General features: G+C 28.3%; 1 protein-coding gene across 1 annotated transcript; it reads left to right on the forward strand.

Moving 5' to 3' along the window:
- The first annotated feature begins 583 nt into the window (after positions 1-583).
- On the forward strand, positions 584-16569 carry LOC113511695 (protein yellow). Its single transcript, XM_026895391.3, has 8 exons — positions 584-664; positions 8271-8707; positions 9075-9196; positions 10330-10556; positions 11965-12079; positions 12570-12650; positions 14368-14478; positions 15909-16569. Exons 2-8 carry the CDS (start codon positions 8278-8280, stop codon positions 16047-16049), a joined length of 1227 nt encoding a protein of 408 aa, XP_026751192.1. The 5' UTR covers positions 584-664; positions 8271-8277; the 3' UTR covers positions 16050-16569.
- Positions 16570-16727: the final 158 nt, after the last annotated feature.

The raw sequence follows: 16727 nt of genomic DNA on the forward strand, positions 1-16727 counted from the left end.
GAAAAATTGAAGGCCTGTTATTAATTCAGTAGACATCAAAGCCATAACTAGAGGTGAAAGACGAGTTTTTATACAATTTAGATTGTCAAACGTTATAACAATTTAATGGTTTGATATCAAATTTGAAAATTTGAACTGAATACCTATTACTTATTGTCAGCACTCAATATGTAGTATTAATGTAAATTTAAGTAAGTAAATAGTAAAATAGAATAGAAGTGCCTATCCTAATAAAAGTTATTAACATTAATTAAAAAAAAAACCACAAGAGACATTTAGGCAATCTTTATAAAAGTCATCACTATCAGGTAATTGATATTAATAGAATATTATTTAATTGAAAGTAACAAACTTCAATCATTAATGCAACTAAGTAGATTCATGAATATAACAGTGTCTTGTATAATCCGTTGACTGTACAAATAAATTTGGTTTTGATCTGTGACAAACAGATAGATAATTTTTTTTGACAATTTATATAGTCTATATATATTTAGTATTTTGTTTTTCTGTGAATTTAGGCAAAAGCGGGCACGCAACGCGTTTTTTCAAAGTATTATGTATACACATATAAAAGCTGCCAAGACCTCGAACTGTTTAGTCTGAGAGCGCGGCCCCGTAGAACCGGTCGCCCGATCCATTGGTTGACTCTCAATCACTGCACGTAAGTCGTAACTTATGTAGTGCATGCATTAAACCTCGCTTTCAACACCTAGGAGCGTCCATTCAATAGAACTTGTGATTACAAAACTTTTTAAACGTGATGAAGGTGATTCACGTCACTTATCTTTATATTTATGTCAATCTTTTCAATCGTGACAGAGTGTAGAGTCGATTGCAATCGATAAATTGTCCTTTGTGATTATTTCATTGTAATATACATTTGTACGGAGGCTTTTATCGCCTTTAGTTCCGTTATGTACTCCATAATTACAGGTTTTTACTGTTTGATTATCGATTAGTTTAATAGTCGTATAAATGTATATAAAATAATATATTTTAATTAAATAATGTGTTTCCTGTGTTGATGTTTATATAACTAATTGGGTACCCTTGTCCTTGAATGGGCTTCTTGTGACTATAATAATAACTTTTGCAGTAAATATCCTTGAAAATATATTTATAGAAATTGCATAAATTTTGTTTTGGTCAATGTCTCTGTAATTAATCGTGAATGAACAGAGAGAAATATTATATGGTTCAGGTATTAATTTTATATTTGCATGATTGTCAATGATAACGGTAGACGAGAAATCTAGCAATCAGACAAAAAGTCTTGTCGCCAATCTGATCACTATAATACAAAAGTACGACATATTTTTATATCTACCAACATTGTGGTTTCATAAATTATCTTACCTTTAATAGTTTCAAGTTATTGAGGAAAACTTAACTTCTTTATTGTATGAGGCAAACCAAATTTTAAAAAAGAACAGTTTAACCGTTATCAACCAGTAAGATATTTATAGGAATGTCCTCGCCTGCACTTATTTATCAAAAAATTACGTGGGATGTTAAAAAAAAGACGGTCAAGTGCAACTCGGACTTGCACAATGAGGGTTTCGTACAAAATCATAGTTTTTTTTTTTGGGAAATAATTACTAATTAACTGTTTTCGGGCTTTTCCCATTGCTTGTGCTACATGATATTGTCTCTTGCCAAATTTCATGATTCTAGGTCAACGGGAAGTACCCTATAGGTTTTGATTCCTTTTGCGAATGTCAAAATATACGATAGAAATGGAACATAAACGATTATATTTTTTCATTGCTTTAAGATATTGCAGACTTAAGTATATGATATTAATTTCAACTCGATATCTTCACGCGTTCCTAAGAAAAAGGGTCTTCACAGACGGACGGACGGACAACGAAGTGATCCTATAAGGGTTCCGTTTTTTCTTTTGGAAGTCCGGAATCCTAAAAATACGCGGCACGAGTTGTATAAGTCCCTAAAGTATATAATAATTATTTTTTTAAAATAAATATAAACATTACAAAATAATTAAACAAATATATACAAACAACATTATAATAATTATTGATTTATTAGAGATTAATATATTACATACATAAAATGAGTAAGTAGATACAAATAGTTTGTTAAATTTATAATATTAACTAGTAGAAATATATAGTACAAATAACTAATTATATATCTAGATTAACTATCTCTTCTATTTAGATATTTATAGTTTATGATTATTATGCAATTAGTTCATATTAATTAAAAATTTATTGAGAAACATAGATGGAATTACATTGTTAAAATACTAAGTACATAAGTCCGTTTATTTTTAGTTTACTTTTATATTTTTATACTAAAAAAATATACTTTTAGATTCAACAAATTACTGTAAACCCAACAACAAATTACATCATACTATATTAAATAAATATAAATAACGTATTATTTATTTAAAAGTCTTTTTTAAATTACACTCTTCATGATCATTAAGTATATTGTTTTCTATCGATCCCATTTTTTGTCTATAGGTATCAAATAAATTTGAGACCTATGGGAGGATTTAATGTTTTCATGGCAAGACACATTTCATATAAAAAGCATGTATATCCAACAAAGTTTATTGTTATAAAAATAAGGATTGTCGGAACTCTAAAAAATGAGAAACGTACTACCTAGAAAATAAGTTGGTTCAACTGATTATCCAAATAAAGCTTTCGACGAATTCGTGCATGTCAATTTTTCTACGAATTTTATTAAGGATCATTCTCACACAGTCAATTGAAGTAAAGTAAATTTTTTGTTAGTACTTTATATATTTGTTTATACTGAATTGATATTGATGATTATTTTAGACGAGAAGATATACACCGGTACTGTATAACTTTTCGACAAAATCTTAAATTTTTGTCTTGATGTTGTATTTTTAGGTATATTGTAACGCAAAAGATGTATTAATTACTGTAGAAAGAGAATAAAACATCTGTTTAATCTGACTCACTTACGATATAGGTATTTATAACAATTAGCTCAATATTTGTTTTCTTGTAGGTAACAGTAAAGTAAATGTATTAAATACCAGTTAAATATGTAGTCTATAATGTTGTAATATATCCCCTAGCTTAATATTAGGTTTAAAGATAGCAATATATATTTGTGCACGCTCTTTAAACATTATTTACTTCATTTATTTGCACTTATAGTAAGTAATCCAGATTTTACATTAAACACATTGATAAACAAACTTATTAAAATCTATAATTTTAATTTAGTAAATAAAAGTTACATTTATAAGTTTAGGTATTAATCTCTAATATTATTTATTGAATGAAAAATTTGAATTGGGTGGGAATTAAACCGCTTGAGTATTGGCTTATTTAAGAGAATTTTCTAGGAGTGGGGTGGGAGATTTATGAATAGATACGTATGTATATGTAATAGACATTTAGACATGTCTTTCTGACTTGTCTGAAAGCTCCGCTCCTGATTCTGATTCCTCGTGAGCACGACCAGCATTCCCCTCTTTATATCTATGCGGTTGAACTATTATTTCATCGACAAAACCGAGTAATTTTATTAATTTATTTAATATATAATTAAGATATTTGTGTATTTATCCTTAGATTCAATTACAATAGGTATTTCAATGCTCAGAATTTTTACTTACAGTTTAAGTAATTATTTTTAATAAAGACATCCAGTAGGTACATCTCGTGATGTTGTAACATGGTAATGACAGTATTGTGAAGCAGAGTATCTCAAACTGCATTATAATAGTTTGCTCACGTTTTTGCGGATGACTTGTGATCTTTTTATGGAGAAACAGGCTGGGGTGCAGCTCAAAGATAGTAGCTAGTAACAAACTCTTCCTTATCTCAGATCAGACTCGTTATGCAGGTACTCGGATTGCTTGGGAACTATGACAATGAATGTTATACAACACATTACAATTATTAAAGGCCGTTTGTAAGTCAAAGCAGAGATTTCATGCCTAATTTAAAATAAACACTCAGTCCAGTTTTTAATTTTAAAACCGATTACTAATCACTGTCCAAAGGTCTTTGAGTGTCTTACCTTTAAAAATTGACAACATTTACCTACTTATTTGCTCTTTTAATATTTTTGGGTCATATTATGATCAAAAGAAAGATACTTTTAGTAAAGCATAAATATAGCTAGATTACTAAAACGTGTATCATTATCATTACTTTTAAAAGAAAAATGAGATTAGTAAAATAGGCACACAAGTGATTACATAGATTTTATTGAATGTGTTCATTTTTTATTCAAAGTGAATGGTAAGCAAGGACTCGTTTAGTCTCGAATTAAATTTGATTTCTCCTTCACATACCTACTTGTAACTATTTTCTATTAACAATACATTTAATTAATAATAGTAACTTTTATTAAATTATATTTTTAAAAATTTAATTTGACGATGTATAAAACCATTTCGTTGTAACCTTTAATTTACTTATCGGATTGCAATAAAACTTAACCATTATTGTTTTGTATATGGAGCATGTCTAAAATATTTTGTTTTGTTTTCATAGTGTTAATAGGTAGTTAAACTATGCGTATGATATTGCCTTAAATTTTTTTATACATATGTATATGTTCGATAACCACACTAAAACAATTTGAATAAAAAAAATATAATCGATCTATAATTATCGTGATAATAGCATTTTAATTACAACTTACTGTATAAACTATTCATTGTTAATTTTAGTTTTAAAATAGTGTAGTGAGCGTATTAGCTATATTAATTAATGAGCGATTCTTAAATAATGAATGACTAGATAAAGAATAGGTGTGATTTTTTTTTCAATTTTCGAAATTATTTGGTCATTTTCTTTTAATTTTAAGAACAATATCAAATATTAGGTGTACTCTATCTTTAGGTATTCTATATTTAGGTATTTATTTCAACTGTTTTTAGTCATTTTTAGGTTATTAATCTTAATAAATTTCTAAAGTTATTACTGACCACTTTTTTGCCCGCTACTTCGTACACACTTTTTAATGAATTTATATTACAATGAATTAACATGAATAGATACAAAAAGTGACAAAATATTATTGAAAATGTATATGTTATTATGATGGAATTATTTTAATTTTTTGTTTAATAAGGATTAATATTTGCACGCCTACAGCGTGGCAGAATAAAATTGGACTATTTGTCTTGTAAAGCTAACAATTTTTTTCTAAACCTATAAAAATGTACCTTATTCCAGCAAATAAATGATTTCAATTTCAATTTCACATTAAAAGTAAAAAAAAATAATGAAATATACCACTTCTAGAAGATATATCAAGATAAATTATATCACTTTTTAAATTAGAACTTCAGGAATACAATTACCAGAGTGGGAGTGGCAGTGAATTTACAGTGTACAGAGGAATAACACCTTAGTCCTCAGCAATGGCAATGCATTGGAGCATCATGAGAGAAATAGTATACTCTGTTATGTCCATAGTACTGCTCATGTCTATAGGCGACGGTTACCACTTTCTTTAGATGGGTCGTCAGCTTACTTGACATTCTAAGGTGCATAAAAAAAAAATACAACTGTGAACTGCATTCAATTTCGTGCAGTAGTCGTTGCATAATGTCTTGAACAGATACATAGACAGACAAACAATATTTCTAAAAAATATTGATTTGGCTTCTATTGTTCTTTTTAAGACTCCTTAGACCATTTTTTCTTAAACATCTTTCATATACAGACATCGTCTAGTTACAATTTTATTACATTAGTAAAATACACAGCTAAAAATAATTTTAATTAACCTACTATTAAACAAAAATACCCATTAGTATTGTAGGATCGATCTATTCGATTTAGAAGTACAAACGTTATATAAATAAACATGGAACAAAAAATTGATGACCTCCTTATTGTTTTTTTTTTGTGGTCGTTTAACTACGGCATCGTGAGAAGTAAATCTTAAAAGACAAATTTGTTCTAATAATCAACCTGATATCCGTATATACAATACTTGTAAGTACATTATTGAATTAGGTATATATTTTCAAGGATAATTATAAACATGAGTAACATTGCATGACAACACAAAATAATGTGACGCCTATGGTACTCTTTATGCTTTTTCATTTTTGAAGATCAAAGTTTTATAAGCTTCTATATGACCCATTCATTTAATTGCTAGAAAGCAGTAGATCTAAACCTATTTCTCAACCTAATATTTAATTTGATAGTTTCGTGAAATTACTGTTTTATGGATAGTCATAAACTAAATTTATAACAATTTTGGTTTAAATATATTAAAAATTTAGTTCGTTATAAAATTGAAATTTTAAGTTTAGAGATTGATTTAGAAAAGAAAGAAATAGCGATCTATAGCCGAATTCAACGTTTGGCGGTAAAAATACAAATGTAAAAGAAGTGCCTAATTCAAAGCTTTATAACAATATAAGTATAAATATGAAAGTGTTCTGTCTGTTTGACTTTTATTTTTATGCATAAAATTTTAGAAAAAAGTTATTTACATATAAAGGATTTGGTTCGTCAGTACGCCAAATTAAATTATATCTGTTATATAAGCTTTTGAAATTTTATTTCTGAATAAAAGGAAATTTCGCAAAAGCATACTAATTGATGAGTTACGTGTATTATTAACAATTATTATATATAAACTCTTATCTTGTTTACCTCGAAATGACTCTAAAATCAATGTACTCTATAGTACGCAGAAATACTTGTACTTATATTAAACATTGTTTCTGAAAAAGAATAGTAATTACTTTTTTAATTCTCTATAAAGTTGTTGCAATAATTAGCTATGTGCAAAAGTATTCAAAATTTTTTATTATTGTGTATATTTATTCACATTTTATTGCCGACATTAATTTATAAATTAGGTACTCAATTTATAATTAAAAAGTTACAAAACAGCACCGAAGTTTTTAGGCGTAACGAAAACAATTTATTCAGGTACTTAACAAATTTTGTAATACAAAATTTTATTTTATATCTAATTGAATGAAAGTAAAAATGTTAATTAAATGCATCCGAAGTGTGTAGAGCGGCAAGGGTAGAGACTGTGGCAAGTCACGAGTTATGCCGCAATTCAAGGCCCCCCGGTATTGAAATGTGTCAATTCGTAGATCTTATAGTAAATACTCTATTAATAATCCCAGTATCCCAATGAGAATTTCAAGAATTTAAAATTAGCATATTTTACATATACATTAGGTATCTTTGCTGCTACTTAATGGAACCGTTACGTTTCGACTTTATTCTATTCTGCGCTATGTCTTGAATTAACTAGTAACGTTATCGATTTGAAATTTAGAGCAGTTTTAGTATTATTATTTATTACAAAAGACTGCAGTAAAGAAAGGAGTCTTTCTTGCAAAAGAAATAATATATATATATATATATATATATATATATATATATATATATATATATATATATATATATATATATATATATATATATATATATTCGAAATTTCAAAATAGGCCTCCGAGTGGGCTCTTTAAGTGGATATGCATTCAGCAACGTTTAAAAATGTATTTAAGTAATATTTACTAATCTGTATAAAGATTCTATTTCTAGAAGTAACTTAACGTGACAAAAAACAAGACATTAGTATTTTAATTAACCAGTCAGTTATTATTATTATTGCATAAATATAGTTAGCCTTTGTTGACAAAAAAATCTAAGTTTGAAATAGTGCCTATTTATCTTTGGGTTTTCCTAAATAGTTTCTGATTTGATAGAAGCCCGAAATTAGCCAGGCAATCTTGAATATAAATACATGAATAAAGCTGATATAAAATTACTATAATTTGGAATGATTCACTCATGTAGGTTTAATACGGTTTGAAATAACGTCACACTTCAGTAATAGGTTTCTTAATAAACTTTACTTGGAGAATCACTATAGGTACTAGGAGAATTATAACCATACTTATACTACAAGTACCACGCGAGCTAATGGGCTCAGATCAGAAGGGAGAAGGAATCATTAGTTTATTAACAATTCAACAAACATCCTATCAGGTTGACCTCCACGCGGTTCCTCCTGGAAACCGTCATGATTAATTATTTTTGAATTCGTTACGTTGCGCTAACTGACCTGCTTTTATCTTTAGCTATTATCCTTCACTGATACTTCGCCAGTGTGTTATCATTCCATTATCACCTATAATTTTTATTTTTTTCTCCTGCTCTGCATTATGCCTCTAAACTCGATTCTTGTGAAATCCATTATGCCACGGATAATATCTCATCTTTAGATTTTATTATAATTCAATATTTTTATTTTAGATTCGAAATGAGGGCATTAAGTGTTATCGTCGTCCTTGCATTGGCATCAGTATGTAAAGCAGCTCTTCCACAACTGCGATTTGCATGGAAACAAGTAGATTACGCTTGGGAAACGCCCGCCGATCGTGATAAAGCTATTAAAGATGGCACATTCGTACAGTACAACAACTTTCCAGTAGGGTTAGCCCGTTGGAAAAACAAGCTGTTCATTACAGTTCCAAGATGGAAGAATGGTGTAGCTTCTTCCTTAAACTATGTAGATCTGGACGGCCCCACAGACCAGCCGCTGAAGCCATATCCATCGTTCAAAGATAATTTGGTTCCTGACAATGCAAAGATGCTGCCATCGAATAGTTCCGTGATCTCAGTATTCAGAGTGCATGTAGATCCGTGCGATAGACTTTGGGTTATGGATACAGGACTTGCCGAAATAGCAGGTGAGAGAGATATATAAATTTTGTATAACATTTGTCGAAGTATTTATACGAAAAGGTTATACATACTGAATGTATAACCTTTTCGTATATTTACTACTCCTCTTGTTCTAGCCAGAAAATAAAAACAAAAAACTCACATAAAAAATAAAATCTTTTATTTTGTTGTTTTTATTGTTTTCTTAATGCTTTGCTAAATTTACCTAAAATGCAAAAAAAAATAGTCTATAATATAAGCTAAGTGTTTTAAAATTAGTGTGAAACTTTAGTATCCTATCATATCGTTTTGTGGCTTGAACCCACATGTTCGTAATTTCTACGCCATAAAATGAAATAGTGATTTCAAATAATAATAACTATTATTTTTTAGGTTCAGCAAATCAGATTGTCGGACCATCTATCATGATATTCGATTTGAACACTGATCAACTGCTACATCGGTACTTCCTCAAGTTGTCTGATATGAAAGAGGATACCTTTTTTGCCAATATTGTAAGTACATAATTCTATTTTAATATGAAAACTAATTATAAGTTTATTTATTTTTATTTATGTACTTTTTAGTGCGCCAATTAAAGAACAATACAAAGATATATATATATATATATAGAGGTTTTGGTAATAATTATTATATTAATAGAGGTAGTGATATAAATATGTATCTCTACTTACATCGCATTTAACGTTTATGGTGCAGTTTATATTTAAATATTAACGGTTACCACTTTATATCAGGTGAGCGGTCAGTATGTAGCCATTTAATACTGCTCAAAAAACTTGATTTCACCCTTTGCTAATTGTTTTGTTAGTTAAGACAGTTATGTAAGAATATATCTAGATATTTATAAAACGTTCTAATAGCATTATGTATAAAATAATTAAATTCATAGAACGTGCAATCCAATTTGCTGGATAAGTACATAAATTTAAGACATTGCCTGTCCAACATAAATTGTAATTATAATTAAAATATTTATCGCATAACATTGTTCTTCCAATATTACATTACTCTACGGTCTATATATTAACATTACTCTACGGTCCAAGTAACGTAAGACTGATTTAAATGCCATATAAGCAAATAACTTTGGGCCAAATATTTTTTGTCATGTTTTTACTTTAATTTCTAATTTTTTATGTCATGTTTTTACTTTAATTTTAATTCATTATATTATAGTTACATTCGTTTTATTATTACATTAAAAAGTTATATATCTATAAAAAAAATTTAGATTTTTCTCTATAAACTTAAAATAAAAAATAGGAACCATTTACCAATCTTAAGACATAGTAAATGTTAAAGATTAATGTGATTTTTATTATTTTAATTATTATGATTCTATTTATTAAAAATTACTGTTTAGTAATTATAATAAAGATAAATAAAAACTTTATTTCAAGAAGTCGTCCGAGAAAGGACAGACAAAAATGTATATGGACATATATAAAATTAATATACATAGGTATCTATAAATGTATTAATTTTATAGATGGCCATAATTTTTTATTTATATATATATACTATATGTAATATACTAATTTTAGCAGTTTGATTTAACAAAATGACCAGTTATTAAATATTTAGTGTAATACCTTAGAAAAAACAACTTATTTTCTATTTTCAGGTTGTAGACGTAGACAAAGATACGTGTGACAATGCATTCGCATATTTGTCTGACTTGGGAGGTTACGGAGTGGTCGTCTACAGTCTGAAACAGGATGACTCATGGCGTGTGTCCCATCATTACTTCTTCTTCGAGCCATTATTTGGTTCTTATAATGTAGCTGGCATCAAGTTCCATTGGACCGATGGTGTGTTTAGTGTGGCATTGTCAGAACCTAGGGAGAACGGGTGAGTGAACGAATGACCTTAGTTACTCAGCCTTTATTAGAACACGTACGATCGGAGATAAAAAATAACTGTGGGCTTGCAAAAACGTACATTTAGTCGATTTGAGCTATTATTATAACGGGCCTTCTATTTTATTATAGGTATCAAACTATAACATAATATTTAATGTGGGAGTCGTAGTTATTTCTTTGAAATGATAAAACTTACCTACTACAACCTCTGGCCATATTTTAAACTTATTACCGTATATAACTTTTCCTGAAGGGTGTTGTAGCATAAAGAGTATTGAAATATAGATTTATTACTACAAAGAAAAAATAATAGACGTACTTACCTTATTATATAGTAAAATCATAGCTCTCTAATCTGTTTCGTTAACGGTCAAATAATTTGTAATCATATATTTACATATTACATTATTGGAATATTAAATAGAGTTTAACCTAATAGACTTGGCAAGAGCTATATTATTATGATGAAGCTAACGAAATTATATAAACAAGAAATATTCATTGACCCACAAACAAGACGACGTCGTGAGTGAACATTCATCCTCCTTAAAGTTCCAACATGATTTTTAACTTACTTTATTATGATTATTATATTTACATATAAAAGAAATAATATTTTTTTTTTATTTCGCGAGTTATTAGTGTTCTGGCATGGATAGTACCATTCATTTACTTTTAACTTTTAAGAACAATGACAGATTGATAAACTGTATTACAGAAACTTGGGGGTTTGCGACAATTATATAATCTTGTTGCATCATAGTAGAATAATAATATGTCACGTTCGATTTTTATACAGACTGAGATGTAGCTATATTCATCAATAAAAGTTAATTGCGACATAGCGTTCCTAAAATTTAATTGATTTTTAATATTATATAAATAATAAAAAAAATATTAAATATTTACATAGTAATTTATGGAAAAATAATCTTAAAATTTTGCTCTACACTTTGTTATACGAATAGCACAAATCGGTTAAATGTTTGAACTTCAATTAACCAGAATTATTAAATTTGCTTATTATTTTCATTCAAATAATTATTTTAAGCGGGAATATGAATATTTTTTACAACCATATACAGATTCACGGAAAATGTTGTTAGTAGACAATCGCATTTTCAAGGATTTTAGATCACTCGAAAGGTAACGAATACGGCTACTACCTATATAACGATATAAATGTATTAATAGCTCAAGTCAACCTTCTACAGTATAGATTAAGGATAGTACTCTCCCTTATATGGTGACCTATGTATATATTTTTGATAGCAATCCATTGAATGTTATTTTACCCTGTTAATTAATGTCAAAAATCCAATTTAAATTGGATTGAGCTTAGATATTGTTGTAAATATTTGATTGAGTATAATTACAGGTTTCAATTTACATTACAGATATAGAACAGCATTCTTCCATGCAATGTCCAGTACAAAAGAATTCTGCGTATCCACAGAGTTGTTACGGAATTATACAAAACTAGACAAGACTGAGGCATTCCATGATTTCAAGGTTCGTTCAATACACTCCCTTGATAATATTGAGACTGATTTATTTGAACTATGCAATTATCGTAGATCTTGCAATTAATTATCTATCAGAGAAGTACTGTGATCACAAAATAAAAAGTAAAATGCAAAAAGTAGATTTTTCCAAAAACTATGAAAGCCTGCGATTTGTCAATGTACACTATTATATTAAATAACCAAGCGTATCCGAATTTAAAATATTTTTATTTATAATTTACCTTTAATTTTTGGTACACAATTAAACATGGTGAGACATTAGTGCTCTTCGTATTGACATTAGTTGTACAAATAATATAACTAAATCAACAAAAATATCTATTTTATAAAAGCAGTTTATGCAATCAAATATACAACATATAAATAATTTCTTAAAACTACTTTATTATGGCATGAAGTCACTTTACGTTTGTATTACAAATTATGCTTATATTACAAGTTAAATTATTAATAGGTATGATTTTATGTGTTTTCAGCTGTTGGGTGACCGAGGAGATAACACGCAATCTTCTGCTAGTTCTTATGACGAAAAAACAAAAGTGCTTTTTTATACACAGGTATGTATTAGTAAGTGAAAAATGAACACATAATTATGTAATAAGTACATTGACAGTTAAATTAATCCTTCTAACATTATGAACATTAAAGTGTATTTGGATTTTAGATTTAAGTATAATATTTAGGGTGGAGAAGGATATAAAAGCAACATGTATCCTGGTCAGTCATTATCATCATAATATCAGCCATTAACTGTCCACTACTAAAATAGGTCTCCCTTTATTTTGGGTTTGCCAGTAATTGCCATACTTGGTGGGCGGGTTGGCTATTGCAGTTAGCCTTTGATGATATTTTAAGATGGTCTCTGCTTACCATTCTTAAACTATTATGTTCCCTTAATCGCTTCTTATGACATACACGAAAAAGGAAGGGATAACCCATTCTAAGCTGGGATATCTATCAATTAATATAATATCAATCAATACGGATCAATCAATAAAATATTCGGAAACGAAGGCGAAATTGCAGCAATAATATCAATAAATTAGACTGATATTATATTTGTCGATAATTAGAAATAAATACTAGAAAATTGTTATTAATTTAGTTTTAGTTTATTAGTTGCCATCATTCAATTCATTTTAATTATATTATATTCGCTGTTCATAATTTTCATATAACAATGTTTATGTAATTGTCATGAAGTGAACGGTATATTTACTTGTTCTTGTATGTTCGGTTTCTTAATGATATTTAACCTTCAATCCAACGTTGCCGATGACAATCTGATGAATTAATATGTACATAATTAATGACTAAAACTATAACACAATAGACTTTACGAGTTTAGAATAACTAGATATTTTTTAGAGATACGCATCTGTAATTATTGTAGGACTAGCTAATTATAACTACCTACATGTAGACATTTATGTTAAATAAAACAAAATCGTGACATGTATACCTTCTATATTTATATACACATATTTTACAGTAACTTATTAAATAGAAAGCTTCCTTCGATAGCTGTACGTTTCCTATCTTGATCAGTTGTACTTAATTGGATTTAGATTGCACACTAACATATTCAATTGTATTTATTTATTTTAAATTAAATTTTAAATGAAAATAACTATTTAAAAATGTCAAACACTATTATCAATCCTATTAGTAACATAGCTGTAGTGTAGTTGACCGACGTAAGATTTAAATTAGCTTGATGAAATATGGCTAAATTGTTTTGTTAATTATAGACAACTGGTTTTCTACGAGGAAAAAATGTATTTAATTATTCTGTTATAAAATGGAAAAATCATTTTCTTTATAGAAAACTATTGGTAGTTACTTACCACGGAAAAAATATAACCAATTGTAAAAAAAGAATGTAAAAATGACATAGTTAACCAACAGAAAATAACTGAGAAAACAGACAAAGTAACCCCCTATACAATTAGTACAGTAATAGTCATATTACAAAAAGTATTAGCATTTTTATTTTTATTAATTATATTATTAATAAAAATAAGTCTCGTATGTTTTGTCAGTGACAATATTTTAACAAAATAAAAATTTAACTTTTATTTAAAAATTCAACAATAATCGGTTTAGTTCGTATTAAAGTATTACCTTTTTAATAAAATTTTAATTTGAAAAATAATATCTAATTTGATTAATATTTTTTTTTACATAAACTTCAAATTTTAAAAACGAAGTTAGTAATTAATTCACAAAGCTAATAAATTAAAGAGATAAATGGAAATAAACATATTTTTACAGGTTAATCGCGACGGCGTTGCTTGTTGGAACTCGAACAAGCCATATACTCCTGAAAATAATCCTTTAGTGATCACCGATCCCAAACTCTTTGAATTTACTAATGATATAAAGGTGAGTTCTTATTAGCTATTTCAAATGGAAAACCGATGTATTAGGTCGACCTTCACGTGGTTGCCCCTGGAAACCATCATAAACAAGTCTTGTTGAATTCGTCACGATGGGCAACTGACCTGCTTCATTCTCACCTATCATCCATCACTGGTGCTCCGCCAGCATATCCCGATAGCACAGGCGGGGTTACCATTCCATTATCACTCATTAAAAAAACCCTTTTTAATTAATTAATAGTTCTCGCCTACCTACTTTATTATATGGAATTCTTGTATAAAATATCTGTTATTCCTTAATAGGTCGAATCGATTTCTGGGTGCTACTCTATCAAAAATTAATTAATTACAGTAATAAAATTAGTTTCAGGAAACTATTATATATTTTATATTTTTATATTATATATTACGTGTCAGCGAGAAATAATATATAAAGTAGTTCTAACTCAATTCTAACTAAATTTAATTGATATTGAATATTTAATTTATCTTGGAATAAATATTTTGCTGTATATTATATCAGATTGATTTTTTTTAAGAAATAGTGAATTGCGTTTCCGTATCTATCTCTGTTAAATATTTACTAAGGAGTTTATTTTAGATAATTAAGATTAGATTATAAAATGGTAATTTATTAAAATAGTAGAATACAAACAGGACAACGAAATTAATAATTTATTTTTATGCAGACAATTCTAGACAAATAGTGAAAGCAGTTATAGTAGTCCGAATATTTAGTATGTTACATATATATTTACAAACGATTATAAAAGCTGAAGGTGAAATCTTGAGTACATAACAAACTTTTAATCTTTACAGTCTCAAGCCTATGTATATTTTTATATCTGAATACATTGCTCTCTTTGTGAGAAAAATGAACGTTTGTGTCATTTGAGATCAAAGGAGAGTATTCAGTCTTAATAGCATTTATTAGGTGCATTCATAATTATATTTATCGCAATATGTTGAAGGAATAATTATATATATTTAGTATCTAAAGATATATATCAACAGTTCAAATTAGTTGCTTGGTGTATGTTTTTTTTAATGAGTGAAAATGTAATGGTAACCCCACCTGCGCTATCGGTATACCCTGGGAGGACACCAGTAAGAGATGATACGTGAGGATGCAATACAAATCAGTTGGCCCACCACGACGAATTCGACAAGAATTAACCACGATAGTTTTCAGGGGAAACCACGTGAAGGTCGACCTGATAAAGTATATTGCTAGCAATGAGGCTGTTGTGCTTCATTGTTAATAATCTCTTTCTTCCCGATACTCTGTGTTGTGAGGTACCCTAAAACAAATATATGGAGGCGGGAGGGGGATCTAACCATACTACTTATTAGGAAAAATTCGTTTAAACCTTGAATACGGGACGATTTATAGATATTGATGTAACAAAGTTTATTTTCTCTATTACTTTTCAGGTGGATAATGAAAACAATTTGTGGATGCTGTCTGACAAAATGCCTCGGTTTATTTATTCTGAGTTGGACGTGAACGATATTAACTTTAGGATATTCAGTATTAGTACGTCAGAAGCAATTGCGGGCACTACCTGCCAATAATTCGACATCTCAAGTTGTACACGTATACCTACTTATCTATGAAATAATCTGTAATTATAGCTTTGATATTGTTATCCATTTGTAACAGACTGTTTTAGTTATTTTGTCATTGTAAAAAAATATTGATTTCTATTTGACTTAGTTCAAATAATCTGCATCTGAATCTTTAGGAATTCCTGTCATTTGAAGAATTTTTTCATATATGAGATGGCGATAATCCAAAATTCATAGTAAGTACAAAATTTATAGTATCTACAATATGTGCAAAAACATCTCTTAGTGTTAATTAAGTGACGTAAGATACTTATGAAATTTAGATAAATTAGTGTTATATACAACTATATTTATAAGAACGAATAAATTACTTATTTATATGTATCATTTAGATATGCTGCTAGAAGAGTACAAAGTAAAAATATGGTAAATTATTAATGTACCTATAGATAATGACTTATGTAATACCAGCGTGCTGTTGCCAATAACAATGAATTAAAACAACATAATAGTTTATATAATATAACGGTGTTCATATTTTCGTGTACCTATTTAACTATCTATAACTCCAGGCTGTCAGGCTTTGTATGAGATAAACAGATATGAGATAGCATATGAGCCTTTCGCCCACTTACATAATTCGTTTTATACCTGCATACGGATTCGATATAATTTAACTTTGTA

The sequence above is a fragment of the Galleria mellonella genome, unplaced genomic scaffold (genome assembly GCF_026898425.1).
Source record: "Galleria mellonella isolate WM207_F2 unplaced genomic scaffold, CSIRO_AGI_GalMel_v1 utg213, whole genome shotgun sequence".
NCBI lineage: Eukaryota > Metazoa > Arthropoda > Insecta > Lepidoptera > Pyralidae > Galleria > Galleria mellonella.